An 18,115-nucleotide genomic window follows, 5' to 3' on the forward strand; every position below is an offset into this window, starting at 1 on the left:
ACTGCCAAATTCTCCCAAAGCTATCGAAGGTGTATGCCACAGAGGGAAGAAAAAAAATCTTCCCCTACACAAACAGCACCTTCTATGAATTCTAACTACTGTGTCTATATAAAAAATATATTTATGTTTATGAAGCCAAACCTCCACAATGTACCAAGACACCACCGAGCTGTGCATGTAAGTGGCTGTTGCTAGACTCCACTGCAACTTGCACGCCCAAGAAAGCACAGTAACTAAAATCACATCTGTTTTTCTTCCTGGTATGTAGGACCATAAAAGAAACAGTGCAGATAACAGTATCTGGTTAGTCTTAGACCTCCTGTGTTCCAAATAACGTCTGAAAAAAAGCCAGCAATGAGCTCTAGAAATATTAGGCGGCCACCTAGACATAACAGTGCAAAGATTGAACAGGAAAAATTCCTACCTGCAGCACACGAAAAGCAACTAAGCCCTCATATTTTACTGTATTCATGTAGACAAAAGCCATATGAGAGGTGGCAGAATAACATTTAGGTGAAAGTAAACAGTGATCAAGAAAATGAAAGCAGGAAATGTGAAGAAAGCTATGTAAGAAAACATTTTATGTTTTATAAGGTAGAAAAAAAATGAAGAAAAAAAAACCAACCAACCTGGAGATTGGTAATGCCAAGAAGGATACTCTGAAGTCTGCACCCTATGGTGCAAAAAAAGAAGGCTGAGTTTGAAAAATATTGCAGCTGTGGGGAGTACATACAGCACATACAGTGACTCTAGCTCACAACTCTGTGCTCAGGACGTTTTCCTGTAGCACATCTCCAAGCATTTCTAGTGATTTACTGAAGAGCCATCAAGGTGAGTACTTGGAATTTTGTTACACTGGTTGAGAAGAAGAGGTAGCAACAGCATGGAGGCAGAAAAGGAGGAGGAAGAAGGAAAACTATGCTGCCCCTCACCTTCCTCAGTTAATTCTTCACCAAAAAGAGGTGATCACAACACTAGCTCATTGTCCCTCCTGGCTGGAGCCATTGCTAAATACGGCTCCAGTAGCACCACAAATGCCTATTTCAACTGCTGATTTCTATTTCAATGGAAGTTATGAGCATGGACCTAGCTTAAGACTATTTTCCTCCAACAGCCACATGTTGGCATTCACATCAGAAGAATTTAAACCAAGATCAAATCTTTTACTGTGCTTAAACAGATACCACCAGAGATAGAATCCCTACATGACAGAACTTATCTTGTTTGTAATTATATTATGCAATAATACAGCAACCAAATCACTCTACGAAGCAACTTTACTATCACAGTGCAGCTTTAAGCATCACCCAGTAGTACTGAACTCAGTCTGACCCCTCATTAGGTATCAGCTATCTGCAATTCATAGCAGCTGTTTACCTGTCCGGTCCACTTTGAACTTCCTTCAAAACACATTTCTTCCTACTCTACCTGACAGACTCCTACTCTTTATTCAAATTTGATAAGCAGTACCTCATCTATAAACAAGAGGTTTCAAGTAATTCCTTTTAATACTTTTGTTCTGTCACAACTGCTGTTTATAAGAACGCCCTACATTTTGGTGTCTTAGTGTCTGAATTGTATCCAAATAACTTGTTCTCATCAACGCACAGCAGCCTTATGTCTCCAGAGATACCACATCATATTTACAGATTTCAGAAGAATTCAAGCAGCTTTTATCCTGCTCCAGTCAGGGATTAGACTAGAAAAATACACACAGATTAGGATCATTTACACCAAAATGACGTAGGTTAGCATACCCAACAAAAGACACAGCTGTAAGAAAGGATAAGTAGGTCATAAGTTGCTTTAGTGTCATTAGAAAGTCTGCTGCGTGTGGCAGAATAGGGTCAAACTCACAGGAGAGAAACACTCCAGTAAAAACCGAAAGAAAATTAAAACTGAGATGCACAGAAGTGACAATCTACACCACACCCACGTTTTCGCCTAGAAAACAATACTCAAACCCAACTTCACTGTAAATTAAATTATTTTTATATTGGATAACTAAATAAACACTATATTCAATATTTAACGGCACTAACAATCCCATAGATTCCACAATCTAAGAAGAATCTATTGCCTCCTCTCTCTAAAACAGCAGTTTTGAATTAGTTGATGAGGCCCTTGCAAGTGACAGTGTGCAATATTTACCAAGCACCTGCTCAATTCAAAATCTGGTTGCTCATATATCTACAGCTGCTCTTCCATGTTCCAGCCTTAGGTAGAAAACAGCAGTTGATCAGCGGCAATGGGTAGTTACAAGCCATCACCCAGGGAGGACCTGATGCGTTATATTTCTCAGGAGTCTACTGGAGCTCTGAGGCTTTCACACATATCACTCTTCTGTATGTCTTCTCTTCACATGTATCAACCACTCAAAAAATTGCTAGGCAAGATAGCTATTCTAAATTGTTCTCAGGATACCAATAAAACCGATGCTGTGTGATAAGCAAGTAAGACCTTTCCTATGCACATCACTTCTCAAAGCTCTTGCTTTGAGAAGACAAGAGCTGCATTTTCAAATTCTTTTTTCAGTCAAAAATTAGAGTGTTCTGAGAGCCCTCTTAAAAAAAAATTAGAGCTCTGTTAGAGCTTTACAATGGGCATCAGTCCCTCGACTTGTCATTAGAGCCAATCAGCTGCTAAGGCATACTAAAAGAAAAAAAAAAATTACTTTCCACTAAATCACATGTCCATGAAGAAGATAGCTCTGAATGTAAAGGGCTAGTAGATTTAACCTTTAGAAGAACAGAAACACAACATATTTACTAACAAACATTTATGGTCGTAGTGAAGACGCATGCAGTATTTGAATCTGAAGATGGCAGCCGGAGAGCATATATTGTCTTTGCGTGTCCCAGAGTGACCAGCAATCCTAGACTCCCTCAGCTGAACAAACAGGTATCAAATCAGTTAGATCCTATAATTTCCTCTAACCCATCAACTATACCTTACTGTGTATTTCTGCTAGCTGTTTTTATCCAACTATCAGATCACAGCCATGCAGTAAAAAAGATTAAACTCTACCACATAATGTCATTATTTTAAAAAGGGAATTTCACCATCAACACGAACAACTTAATTTGTGTTCCATTATTCTTAGGACGTACATATATACAGGAAAATCATGTTGAAAACAGTGCATTGCCACAGTACATCTTCATTTAAGAAAATACCAACTGGTACTAACTCACCAATCTTCTCCAAGTTTCTCCATTATTCTCTCTAATGGAATTTAGCTTTAACCTTGCAGATATCTAATTCAAGTTTGGAAGAGAAGGAACTTTTATGCTACTGATACAGAACAAGCATAGCCTTCTAATTTTGGAGGGGAGAATACTAGCATGTTTTCGCTTCCATTAACTCTTTTTTTCCCAGTCTGTTCTTTCAAGGCAGCAAACAGAAACGAATTAACTGGAACAATCTGCCAAAGCCTGCAGCGACCTTTTTACAGCTCGCAAAACAAATGTTGCATCTTTACCAGTGTCAACTTGCAAGAAGCCAGTCATTCTTCTAAAAAAGCTGTCCCTCTCTGGCTGGAGATAAAGCTTCCCTGTTTTTATTTTGTCACGTTTTATTCTATAATATATTCTCTGAAGTCCTCTTCTCATTTCCTGAGTGGGTTGTATCAAGTTTCATCTTTGGTCCTTTTTGCTTTTAATTCTACTCCTCCAGTTAACATTTCTTTGTGACATTTAAGATATCATCTGAATCCTGACAAAAAAACTTGCAGCATCTCTATCAGACCAAACCCTGTATAAGTTCGTATAATCTGTGTGAATGTGACTTATATCAGACCAGCAACTTCACCCTGTCATTCACAAACAGGAACTTCTGATTGGATAACTAAATAAACACTCCAAAGATTAATTTCTGAATGTATCACTAATAGCATCACTTCATACTCAGTCAAAACCATAACCGGGAACAAAGCTAAAGGAGACTGGAGCCATCCCTGACACTTCTATCAGTCTGCTTTGCCTAAATAATATCCTGATCCTCTAGGATTATAATGGGTTACAGCAAAGAGCTTAAATTAAAAATATTCTAGTTAAGTAATAGCTCCAGAAGATGAAGTTATTAAAACTTGAGAGAGAAATGTACTAGAAACAAATGCTTTGAAACATAATTTGTGGCACCACCACCCTCAGATACTGTGGAAGAACATTCAACATTACCAGCTGGCTCAGGATCATGAGGTGGGAGATGAAGGAGAGGACTCCGCCTCAGCACAGGCAGCTCTCCACAGCCACGCCTCTGAACAGAGGTACAAACTATATCTGAAAAGCACCTCAGACTTTTTTTTATACCTGCCTATCTATGTTAACTGCTGTTGACAAGATAGATCAGCTCCAAAGACTAATCCAAAAGAGAATAAACCTTCCAACTCCCCTGAGGGCTATTCTTATGTTAATAGTTCCCACAGTGTTGTGTGATCATTAGATAAGGCAAGAGAGGGGGTAAGAGCCTGTGGAGGAGGGAAAACCAAGGAGAGAAGTGAACGACTGCCTATTTCTACAGCCGTTTCAAGTTAGATCACATTAAGCATATTGTGAAACTGCACTGAACTCCCCTTCCTGCCTGTTGCCAGATAAGCACTGGTCCCGTCCTTCTACCATGGGCAGGAACCATTACCACCAGCACCACCAGCAGTCTCCAAGAAGCAATTAGAGCTCTAGGTAAACAATGTATCACCGAACACCTATGTATTCAACTACGGGTTTGCAGGACTGTCTCTCACTCCTCCATATACCAGACAATGATCATTCATTTAGTCTTAATGGACTGTTACTAAAATAGAGAGATCCCGGGCCAATGGCATGCTGAGGCTTCAGCAAACTAGTTTGGCTGGGTTCACTTGCAGGTGTCTGGAGTCTGGAAAAACAGACCGGCGTCAGCAGCAAGGCAGTGGTTACACACAGGCCTTTTAAGGTCTGCTTTAAATATTAGGGGAAAGGAGGGAATACAACATAGGAAACTTTGGGCAGGGAGGAAAGTGGGTGAGCTGGGTTTTAGAGCAGCAGAGTTGCTGAAGCTGCTATTCTCTTCCTAAATGAACTGAGTGAGGAGGCTCTGAACTGCATCTAACTCTAATCATATGTTTCAGCCTTTAAAACTTGTAAAACAAGGTGTGGTTTGAAACTGTGCTAAGTCTTAGGGTCTATATGTCTAACTATGTGTATCAAACATGCCTCTCAAATATAAAAGCAAAAATGGGGCAAACACATGCTACATCTCCTTACACCCCCCGATTTTTTTTTTTTTTTTTCAGAAAAGTGTTAAGTGTCACTCACTTATATGTTATATTTGAAAAATGCTTTTCTGATATTTGCTGAAAAGATGCACCTTCTTTTATTCTGGGGAAAACGAAAAAGCATTCATATTTAAGTAATGTAGCCTCTAAATACTTGCAAATGAGCTTCAAAATAGAATGCATCAACTGCATTGTCACAATTGGGCAAGGTACAAAGCCTGTAAGTCTTAAACTGTAAGATCCACTCTTTAGAGGATACAGGAAGCATATTCAGGAGGAAGCAGCTGTTCCAAAGGAGCAGAAAACTGAAATGGGACAGTAGACACTGCTAGGAGAAGATGCCATAGGACTGGTGAACACAGTGGACAACGACAGGGACAAAGAATGCTACCTGCAGAGAGAAGCCCTTTGGCCAGACAGTGCCGCTGTCGAAAGCAAAATAAAAACCCTAACGAGTAGGGGGCCATGTCACAAATTCACTCAGCCCAGTAGCAGTTACCATGGAACTACTGCTGAAACATCACTGAAGTGGTGTGGTGGCTCCCTGAGATACCCAGAGGTTTTTTCAGAGAAGCTCCCTACCACCTACATATCCTGTACTACTCCCAGATCTCCAGAACCTGTCCTCACTTAGAGACACCTCAGTAGCAGCAGGTGCTCTCAAGAAGCACGTGTACATTATAGAGCAAAATGAGAGAGGGCAAGTGCAAATCAGGCATTTAGTGAAAGCACAACAAGATAATAAAGTTTCTGCATTGATCAAATAGGCAGATATCATTGTGCATTAACCCCAAGTGACTCCTGGTCATTCCTGTTCACTGTATATACTAGCAAATGGGTGTTACAATCACAAGGATAGAACACACAGGAAAAACAGTTGAACTGTAAGATTGTTTTTGGACTGATTCAATTATAAAAGCAGTCTGGACAGAAACTTTTCCCACTCTATAAGTACATTAACCACCCTAAAAGTAATCTTGCAGAAGTCAAAGGAGCATCAGGAGAAGAAAAACTATGACAAAGATTGCACTATAAAGGCCTCTACTGCTTAAACTTTTGTTTTCATTTTGAAAGCAGAACCAAGGTTTCACATCCTTGTAACAGATCTGCAAGCTCCAACGCACCCCATCTCACTTGTATTTCACAGACTCTAGTGATGAATCCCACAAAACTTACCATGAAATGTTAACAGATCTTCTACTTTCTGTTCCTAATTTAAGCTTAGAAAGTGATGCACATACATACATAAAAAATATTAAGGCTGAAGGGTGAACAGACAGCATACAGAGGATGCACTTGTTGCAAAAAAGTCTCTAAGTTACATTCTAAACATATAAACGCTGTCAGAACAGAAAACATCTCCATCTCCTAGCTCTGCTGCTTTAAGACATAATTTTAGACCTTGAGACATGAAAATCTGCAATAATTAAACTATGCTATTATGTCACATTTTTATTATGAACTGTAAAAATATAAGCATTGTAAAAAAAATACATCAATATATTAACTAAATTTGTGTATTTCGAGGATTTTACAGATTGTGATACTTGAAAAGAAAGAAATTCCTACATCTGAAGGAAGCCCTAAGAAGACTTAAGATGGCAGCAGAAGAAGCAGAGATAGACTGCTGAGTCTCCAGTTTGGGAAGCTCTACAAAGTTGTGCAGCAGGCAGTTCCACAGGACGAGGAGAAAAGGAAGCACAGCCCTTCATTAGCGAAGTTAGGAAACAACAGAACCTATTCTCTAACTCTCTTCCCTCCTGCACCTTGCAAGAAAACAGGAAAGGAACAGAAGAGGTACTATACAAAAATGCTACTCCATATCATATAGGACAGAAAAATGACTGGCTATTAGCTATAATCTTTTCAGAGCTATATATATATATAGATATATATATAAAAGCTCCACAATTTACCCAAATTAAAAGCTCCTTTCCGTGAATCAGAAAATTTAGGGCTAAAAATGAAACATATCAGATTTAGTCACAGACACAAACAAACACACAGTCTCGTGCTTCTCAAGAAAGATGCACCCTCACTAAAGCAGATGATGGACCCAGTGTGTCCTACAGGCCAAATAAAAATCAGATTTCTAACCTCTACTAATTCATTGCATCGTTTTTTCATCTTCCCCTTAGTTTTGCCCCAGACACAAATTCTGCTGTCAGTTTTGTAAATTATTTGAAGTTTAGCTCCTGGAGAAGCAGTATGAAGAAAATACAAACTCTATGGGCTTCATCAGATATAAATATTCCTCCATTCAGGTCAAGTTACCCTTCTCAGCTGTACGTGGAAATGACTGTTTCAACAGTTTATCTTCAAAACTCCTTGCACTTTATAAACACTGCTCTTCAAACAGTTTACAACGTCCCACATCCCACACGATTATAATCCAGTACTCTCACTTCTTTGTAGAGTAGCTACAGAAAATATGCAGACAGGTCCTGTCCCAGTTTGAGAGAACAGAAAACAGGTTAACAGTCTTCAGTGATATTATAGGTTTCAGTTACTCAGGTCAATAGTGTAAACCTGTCTTGTGAACAACGATGGTTCTCCTTCTTCCCGGAACACCTGCCTACATTAGGCTGAAATGCAAATCCATGAACATTTAATCAACTTGCTCCTATTGTGGAAAAAGGCAGGTGTTTTACCTCCATTAAAATGAAAAAAGGCTTATATTATCTCAGTTTGAAGGGAAATTCTTGTAATAGTGTAGCCAACAAGAAAACACTTCCAACATGCAGGCAAGGGACATTACAGCAAACGTCTGCACAGTGCAGAATGGCAGGTTACACAATTCAGCAGTAACACACTGCCCCAGATATAAAAAGGGTATACAAAGCACTTCACTACGAACACCCAGAAAATGTTTTCCCAGTGAAAACAATATATAAAAGAGTCTCCAGAATTTTTCCTTTCCCTTAAGATGCATGCAATTAAACCTCTCAAACTCACAGAATGGAACACCAGTAAACAATCCCTGAAACTTAAAATTTGCATCTTTTGTCACTCTAATTAGTAAGTAACACAACTATGTCATAAAATACTACTTTTTATTTTATGCAAGTCTTACACTGGACCAGACATCACACTGAGTTTAGCAGAATTAATTACGTCTGTGTTTACCTACAGGGTCTTTAGAAAGACGCTATTACCTTCTTTACTGCAAGAACAGTGTGCTGAACCATGTCTGACATATTTTCTGAAGTCAATCACTACTTCTGGTTAAAACAGACAATGTCTGGAAAAAAAGGACTTTAGCATATCTCCAGTACCCTCAACATGCTTCAAGAATAACAAGAAAATCACTCCTGGAATTTAGTACTGAGTAAGCTTCAACTAATGCCGTAACAGGCATCCAACTTGAACTGTAATATTTTGCTCCATAGCCAAAATACTCAGTAAAAGTCATAACCTTATACCACACCTGAAAAACAGAAATTTCAAGACTGCAAATATAGTTGCAAAATTTATCTCCTACACGTAGACTTATCCCAGAATAACGTTTCACGCTACTAATAAAATGTAAATTTGAACTTTCTCCCTGTGTGCCCTCCCATAACAACCCTTCTACAGAAGAAGTTAATATTAAAAAGCATCTGACAGTCATGAGTAGTCTTAAATGTTTACATCTTACAGCTACCTAATGTGCAAAGTAAGAAGGCTAGAATGAGAAAATGGAATGCACAAACAGACACATAGCACACTTTACAACCAGCACACAATATAAAAGCATTCTCTCTCTCTCCATATCCCAGAGGCAACTAGAAAACAATTTATGAATGCTATCTGATTCTAGTGCCCCTCTAACAATGTATTAGCAAAATACATATATGTCAAAAATAGAGGAAAAAGCCTTACTCTGCTATATCAAGATATCCACAGGAAGCAGCTGCATGTAGAGGTATCCAGCCTTCATTATCTGGTTGATTAATATTTGCTCCATTTTCCACCAGAAATTTCACCATATCTACGTTATCATCTATACAAGCCTATAAAGAGAGAAAGATTTAAGAAATAAGTTCATATTAAAGCTGTTCTACAATACTGTGAATCTTTAACCAACATCTTCAGGGAAAAAAGGTACGTGTTTTCAGGTCAGATGAGGGAGCAGGGTTTGTTGGGGTTTGACAGCAAGACAGGAAGAATCCAAGAGAAAAACAGCAGGTGTTACAGATTTGTAAAAAAAATCCTTAAATAAATAAATTCAAACAGAGTTTATCAAAACCAACAAATACGATTTCCTCATGTAAATTTGTTCCGGTTTTCTGAGAAGCCATATACAATCCCACCACAACCTAACTCTCCAGTACAAAGCGGTTTCCTTTAAACACCCCAGGCTCTCGCTCAGTTTCAGGCCCAGCTTAGTCACTGGAGTGGATGTTGCAATTGAACAAAAGGGTACACCATGAAGTGGAATTGTTGTGACCAAGATATGGGGAGCAATTCGGAAAACAACACCATACCATGGTTTTTATTATAATGCAGTCGATAATAAGGAGCATAAAGGGGATGCTACATTGCATTTCAACACCCCCCTTCTGTTTTCTGCTGCACCATAATCTATACCACCAATACATTTTTTAACAGTCTATTAATCACTGTTGTTTATAAACCTACTTGAATATCAATTTCGCACTTTGCAAAGACATTATTATTTGTGCACATCTCTTAATTACCAAGCAAACAGTGTTGTCCTGATGCAGAACTACTGCTGGTATCCAGATCTCCATCATGACTGGCCCCTATTTCGCCTTTCTTTGAGTATTTTTCTCACAGGGTGCTCAGGGAGTTTTCTTGCCAACTTCCATACTGCTGCCCTTAAAAGGGCAGAGCAACAGAGAGAGAAGTCCCTCTGCATTTCAGGACAGCAAGGACTCAAAACAGCCAGACCCCACAAGACTGCTATTAATTTTTTAGCTTAATAAATCAACAACACTACATAACCAGAAGGCTGAAAAGAGAACTTCTACTGCTGGGCTCCAAAATCCTTCAAGACAATTACACCTCTAATTAAATGCAATTAAAGTATAAATTTTATGTTTCAGAATACTTCCACAGCAATAAAGACTGGAAATTATATACTGCTTTATTATGTCAAGAAATCTCAGATTTCCTCATTTAAGCAGTTTTGCCTTCCAAGGTGAATCCCAAAGCTTTTCTCCATTCTGTAGTGCTGAGGCAACAGCCACACCATAAGGAACACGTGTTGCTGTTCCATTTAACCAGCCAAACAAAACCAGCAGGAAATTATCCTCTTTTGAGTTCATTTACTTTAGTTAGGTACAAACCTAAGGCTTTGTTTAGAATTTAGCAATGAAAGTTTTTAACAGCGAGTCTCATCTGGACTTGTTCATCCATAAACTTGCAGCAAGACTGCAACTGGACTCCAGTGCACTGCTTGCATTGTTTGTTTTTAAATTAAAAACAAAAACACATTACTGAGTGAAAACATTCACAAACCTACCTACTTTTCCAGGTACTCTTGAAAACTGCCTTCCTAAAGGATAATTTCAATTATCTTTTTCATCATATCCATCCCTAACAACCAGAAGTTCTTCTAATAAAATAATTTAGGAACATACTCCAATAATAAATATTACAAAGTCTTCCACTTATTATCAGTGTACAATGCTTAACTGCCAGTAACAAGCTGTGAAAGAAAAGAATTGCCTCTCTTTGCGAGGCATTTTGTTAATTAAATGAAAAGGAATTAAATGCAGGACATAACTCAGATCAGGAGGAAAACAAATTCAAGAAACACATGTTTACAATTAACAGAAACATTAACCTGGCCATATTTCACACATGCTATATATCCAGTTTCTCTGGATATTCAATTTGCCTGCCCACTGATAACCTATCACCGATTTATTCTAACGAAAATATATTTATATCAGAATGCTTTAAAATTGCCTACACATTTTAAAGTATAGATCTTTTAATGTTACATTTCAATGTGCTGCACACTTCCATATTTTAAAAGCCTCTAAAATTCATAACCTGTGAAAAACAGTATCTTAAAATTGATTAGCTCAATTAAAAACAACCCAAACAATCTGATTGTGACAGAACCCAACACAGAACAACCCTTGCCCATTTTTCAAGTCCACATAAGAAAACCTGGCAAGACGTACACGTAAAAATACTGTTGCTAAGTGAATCAAAAGCTTACATATGCAGCACGTTAAAAGGCATATGACTAAGTGTCTAAAAATATTTGACCAAATTTGGGCAGTTTATTGTGCCATACATGGCAAGACTCAGGAGAGCTCAAATACACTTCTCCGGTATTATCAGAGATTGCACATTCATGACAAGCAAAGCTAAACAATCTGTGAGATTATATATAATAAGATGATATAAGAGTAACTATTAAGATAATGAAAGAATTTACTTGCATATACTGGCATTACTAGTGATCACATTTGTGAGGTTTAAATAATGTTCACCATATGTAATTATACAATCTGAACAACTATTCTAATAATTCTGTTATATAGGACTACAGGGGACACAGAAGCTGAAGTTGATGAAAGTGAAAACAGCTGTATAATTTAAATATATAATTACATTTAAATATATAATCAAAGATATAAACTTTGAGCTTCCTTAAAAGAGATTACTTAAGAATGAGCTGTGTACCTGGAACACTGTAGAGAAATCTCGCTGTGGATTCCAAGAAGGTTATCTATCTTAACGTGAAGAAAAGCAAATGCAATTGCTCCTGTTGCTGAAGAACATGTATAAAATAAACCCTTGTCCCCTTTTTCCCCTTAAAAGCACTGTAGGCAGGTGTTTGACAGACCAAATCATTCTCAGCACTTTCCATGCAAGACACCTCTGGCTATCAGCAGGTACCCTAAGTCAGAAAGAAACATTACAGAAGAAATTTTATCTCAATGTTTTTCTGTTTCTACTCCAATTGTCATTGTGCTATCTTTGTAGTCACTTCTAAAAGCAGTATTTATCAAGTGCCAGAAGTGCCTCTGTTGTTAAAGACTGACATCTCAACCCCAAAAGGAAAGCTTGTCAGAAGAGCATGATAAACTTAAAGCAACAGCCTCCAAAAAGTCTGCCCTTTTAGACCTCAGTCTGAAAGTACAACGGAAAAAGCAACAGTACACGCAAGATGTAAATAACACGTGTTCCACTGATGTTACAGTGACTCAAGAAGATAAATTCCCATGAGTCCATCTGTCCCTCTCTCTACAGAGGGTAAGAATAGCCACAGGCCTTCCTCTTCCACACCTGCTACAATCTTTCCAGGGTTAATCCCAGTTCTTGGTATTCATCTACCCATCCCCAGTCTCTCCTTTCACTGTCCTCAGTTCCCACCTAGAGCCTCAGTTACCACTTAGTGAAACAACAGGTCACCCTAAAGCTGCTCCCAAGTGCTTCTGAGCCACCACATCTGTAGAGCACACACACCAGTCAGCTCCTGGGGCAAGCAGAAGAGCATCGAAGCTCACAATCAAGATTTCCATATCCCATGTACTGGTTCTGTCTCTTAGTCCTGTTCCCAGCCTCCACAAACTGATAGAAAGGCAACACTTCTGCAAGAAGCACTCATTATCCTGCCAACTTTCATGGAAGTTAGCCAATGGGCCCCAAACAGAACAACAGCTGGACGGTGCAATCATATAAACCTCATTTCCTTTGGGAACTAGTTTAGAAACTAGGCTAATTAGTCATAAAGGAAGCAAAACAAAGCAAAGTTGATAATACAAAGTCTGGTTACCTTTTCTGATAACAACAGAGGTGAAATCTCAAAGGAAGTATATTAAGGCCCAGGAAATAAAACCACTTTCTAGTTGTACAACAACCCAAAACCCAGACTGTAAAGACCAGTGAAGATCAGCAGTGCCTGGCTCTCCCACATAGACCAACCTCAGGTAGGTCCAACTTCTCCTAGAAACAACATGCATACGTTAAGTGAAAAAACATTTTAAACTTTTCCCAGAAATACCGTCTGATCATTTGGAAGGGGATAACCAGAAGCCTGCTGAACATCCCAAATTTTAAGTGTATTCACCGTGACTTTGCTTCCCAGAACAAGTGCCATGTGATCGGCTGACTTTCCTTATTATCAGGTGTTAGGTACATAGGTGAAGAGTAGACCTAAGTTAGTATGTAACATTAGATAACTTTAAAAGAGATATCGGGAGCACTTGGTCCCTCACTGAGTAAACACACAAAGAATTCAACTAAACAGGAGTCTTCCCTAGAAGCCAGAAAAAAACAAGTCTGTAATTAAAAAAAAATTACATTCAGAAACCTTGCAGGGAAAGAGACAAGCAATAAAGTTAGACTTCAGTTCCATGTACATGCAGCAAAGCTATACAGCATGTACCTTACACTGGACTAGTTATTTTTTTTCAACAATGATGAGATCTAATGAGGTAATGCCACCTACTGCGGTTTAGGTGATTGATTCTTTACCAATACTGTCTAGAGAGAGATTAAAACCTACCTTTTACTGTTTCCTAATTAGTAACCTTATCTATTCCCCAAATTAAGACATTTTGCCTATAATAACAGAAAACAGACATTGTATATTTAACCTCTGTCACCACATTTCATTTTTCCTTAGTACATAAAGGAGTCAAAATTACAGACATGGAATAATATACCAGATTTAAGCCAACCAACCATTTTGAATTCCTGTGGGAATGCTAGAAAAAGGAGAAAGACTTCACACAGTGACCTAGAGAATAGTTTACCCCTTTCCTTTGATTTACTTAATGAACCAAGTCCAGTGAGTTCAACGGAACCAGGCAGGACATTAGCATCTTTGTTAAAGTATCTGAGAATCAAATTCAGGGAAGGCATCCACACGTAGCAGCAGAGCTGGTTAAAAGTGGTTCCTGTTCTCTTCACCCTGGCTTGCTTGTTCCCTTTGCTATCATATACCCCGCCCTTACAGCTATGCTAACATACTTCGCTGAATTGGATCTGAAGTGGATCAGAAAAGCAATTAGAATTTAAAATTGAATAAAATAAGAAAAGGACAGCAACGAATTATTACCTTTATCCGATTAAAACAATGATTTACCTTGATTATATTAAAACCTTTTTATATATTCCAAGAAGTCTTGTTCCGAGATTCATCTTCATGTCCTAATTCTACTACCAGAGAACAAAAATTTTGTTTTACTGTAGAAATTCACCCATTACAAACCCTGTGTTACAGCTTCTTGTTTCAAACTGACACTTCTCAAACAACATATTTCTAAATTTGGAACCACTTCTACCATTCACTTTTAACACATTTTAAACTTTTTTCTCCTCTGCATAGACTTCCAAACGAAAGCACATTACCCACTCTCTCTACCTGCCTCTCTTCCCTCCGTCAGCAATTTCAACTGAAACTGAGACAAGAATAGAGGTTGTAGAGAACTAAATTCCATGCTTGTCGTGAAAAGGTATTTTAAGGATGAGTCCTCTAGAATAATGCTGCCACAGGGCAGTTCACAGCATGTACTTGACAATCACCACTTCTTTCTGGGTCCTCTTGCTAGTCCAACTGTAAGCTCAGCACCACCAGACAACCCTCACAGTCCAAACACCAGTCTTAGCCTGCAATGACTTTTTCCTGATGAGGAAGAGTTTTGTTAAGACAGAGTGCACCACAGCTCACTAGTCACACTCTTTATGAACATCTTCTGTTCATCTTCACTCTCCTTCAGAAAAAAAAGAATAAATTTACTTATTGCAATATTTTTTTTTTTTCCTTCAATAAACTGTTAATTGAGAAGGCATTAAAAGAAATTCGGTCAAAAGACCCACAGAGAGCTTGAGCAACACTTACCGCTTTTGGCAGGTAAAATTTCTATGCAGCACACTAATTAAGAATGAAGCACAAACAAATGAAGTGGCAATAAGGTGTACGAAATTAAATCATAAGCCATATATAACTTCGAAGCCACAGATTTGAGGTAACTTGGCAGTTACAGTCACTGGAACAAAGGAGGGATATTTGTTTTGTACCTTATATTTGTTTGCGGGTCATTAATTCAATGTTATCTTACAAAGCACAATATCTTAAGAGTCTAATATTAGTTACGACAATGTCCTAACACTCACTGGCTATTCAGGAATGTTTCCAGGATAAAGGGTAATAAAAATGACCAACAAATCATGTAATGAAATATAAGTGATTGTTACACTTTACTATTTACAGAAACACTATAAAAGCACATATTTTACATTTGCTGAGTATGCTTTATTATTACAGTATATAGAGGATAGAAAGGCTGCTGTTGATGTTCACGTTTATGGTAAGAAACAGGATACTTTTGGTGTTGTAACACAACTTCAGGCACTAATGTAGTAATACAAATATTGGTTAATTATGAAATTAAGTATAATCATTCCAGTGTTCATTTAGCCAACCCACACTGCAGCTCATATTTTGCAGTAAGATGGGGTAACACTGGATATCTCTGTATTCTGACAAAATACAGTTTTAGAACTAAATATTCTACTTTAAAAATTATGTTTACTAGTAGAAATGAAATAGTTTACTTTGCAAATATTCTTGATAAACTAGTTCCGCTGTCCTTTTCCTACACTACTGTCATTTGATTTAACTTGTTTGTAAATAATGTGTGTATGAGGCATGTGTCTATTATTTTCAGTTAAGAATGGCTTACTATTTAAAATCCATCAGAGTTAATCCATACAAAATTAGAATTACAGTTTCCATATCCAATAACTCAAACTAAGAAATCATTTCAAGAGCATCTCATTGCTTCTGCAAGCTCCAGCAGTTTCAAGTTTACTGTTTGTATTTCTCTCACTCCGGAATATGAGTCAATCTCAGTGTAAATTCAAATGTCAAAGCCTTTCCCTCATTGCAGGAGAAAGAGTTTCTCTCCAAAGAAATTTCTTGGAAACATTTCTCATCTAAGTGTAGAAAATGTGAATCCTTTTAGACCTCTGCAAAAGCAGGTGGGCAAGACACTCTTCCCTACGGAGAAAACTCTGTTTGAGGCTGATGCAACAGTTCCTGTCTGTTCAAGCCTCATGGGGAAGGCATGCAGAGACTATTGAAACCAAGAACCCATTAACCATCGTGACTTAATCCGAATACTGCAGAGCTGTCAAACATTGACAAAAATAGACAAATCACTGCAGAACTCAAACTTCTCCAGCTATTAATTCCACTTCATGTAAACACTTTTTTATATGCATGAGTATATCTCAACAGAAGTTCATTTAAATTTCATTTTGGCTCCCAGAGGTGGACAAAATTAGGAACTACATGAAACCAATAATTGTTCAACTCAAATATTCAGTAAGAGCATAATGTCTATACTACAGTTTTGCCTTTTTTTCTCTGTTACTCTGAGCTACTAAAGTAATTACATGCACTTAAGCTTTGCTAGTTAGTAATTTACAGTTAAACTGGTAAATTTAATTAAGGGCAAAATTAATGAAAAACAGTTAAAAATCTATTGAGTTGAGACTGATAGAATCTATGTTACAAAACTAATTTCATAGGGACTTCTCACTATTTAAACCCTAATGATTGCTTAGTCATAGTTCTTAATCAGGACTGTATTAGAATACATTTAGGTTTAGCACGTTTAGGGTAGAGATAGCATTGTGCTCTAACCTCCCACTGAGATAAATGATGGAAGAGGAGAGTTGGCCATAATATGTTATTTACTATAACCAGAGATGCTGCTGTTGGTGCTAGCAATTCCAGTAATGGATCAGGTCTCACTCTGACAATCATTAAATAGATAAAACAAACCAGTCTAATGCCTGCTTTCCTGGTTTTGCTGTAAAAAAAACCCCAACTACTCCAGGCTACTTAGTATTTCATGCAAACCTACTCTCAAATAAATATTTGTTTTCCTTTTTTGGCTGTGAACAAATCTGTTCTCAGGAATACTTGCAATTCTCTCACTAGAAGTTATCTCGTAACTAGAACTATCATACTAAATGTTTAATTTTAAACTTTACTAGTATTAATTTATTTCAAGTCACAGAAAAGTCTCAAGACAATCTGCCAAAAAAAATCCTGGAAAAAGCCTGTAAAAAACCTCCCAGACAAACCCAGAAAAGTGGAATGTCATGGAAAAAAATGCTAGCCTTTACAAAAGTAGTTTAGAAGAGATCAAACAAACAGCACTCGAAGACTAAAATACTGATACTGAAGGAGTCCTACTTGTCTGAATGTCTTTTTCTCTCCTTGCTGAACGTACTGACGTGAAGCTGTTGAAGATACTGGGCACAAGGAACTCTAACGAAGCAACCAGCCTAAACTTCACACAAATGAGGCTCTCCTTACACATCAAGAAACAACTTCCGCTGCTCCTTCTGGTTTCTTTCCCTTTATAAACAAAACCAGTACATTCTGTGGAACAGAACAGAACTTGCTTTTAAATGTAGATACAGGTTTCTTAGTCAGCTTTATAACCACATTGAAGGTGAAAGAGCACGAGTTTACTGGGTGAAACGGAGAAATAAAGGTCTGAGTGACTGCACAGTATTACAGCTAGTACTACGTACAAATCCAAAAGTTGTCTTGAACTCTGAAGGCTCAGGCAGGTAGGCATGTACAAGTTACATGGGGCAGATTCTCATTTTAGCTACGCATCGTTCACATCTACAACATTTGTCCAGCAGTACCCAATCTGTGAATTGGGAGTTAAAGCCAAAATCAAATTTCAGACTCATCTATTTCAAAATGGCTTTCTTACTCTTCTGGCCTGTGCCTTTGCAGTTTGCTTTCCAAGGCAATTTCAACAGTTGTGGCTGATGCACCATGCTTAGCACATCAGACATAAAACTCTCCGCACCTGCCTCCTGACAGGTATGAAAGCAGTCTTTATTCATTGAAAAGAAATG

The 18,115-nt window shown here is 37.9% G+C and overlaps 1 protein-coding gene across 11 annotated transcripts in view; it reads right to left on the minus strand.

The window, feature by feature from the left end:
• PPP1R12A (protein phosphatase 1 regulatory subunit 12A) overlaps positions 1-18,115 on the minus strand; it is a 119,605-nt gene that overhangs the window by 61,976 nt on the left and 39,514 nt on the right. For all 11 annotated transcript variants that reach the window (XM_054056533.1, XM_054056483.1, XM_054056478.1 and 8 more), the window contains exon 2: positions 9,116-9,246. In XM_054056533.1, the coding sequence (XP_053912508.1) occupies positions 9,116-9,246 (131 nt within the window). The remainder of the gene's footprint in view (positions 1-9,115; positions 9,247-18,115) is intronic.

Source organism: Cuculus canorus, chromosome 1 (genome assembly GCF_017976375.1).
Source record: "Cuculus canorus isolate bCucCan1 chromosome 1, bCucCan1.pri, whole genome shotgun sequence".
Lineage (NCBI taxonomy): Eukaryota > Metazoa > Chordata > Aves > Cuculiformes > Cuculidae > Cuculus > Cuculus canorus.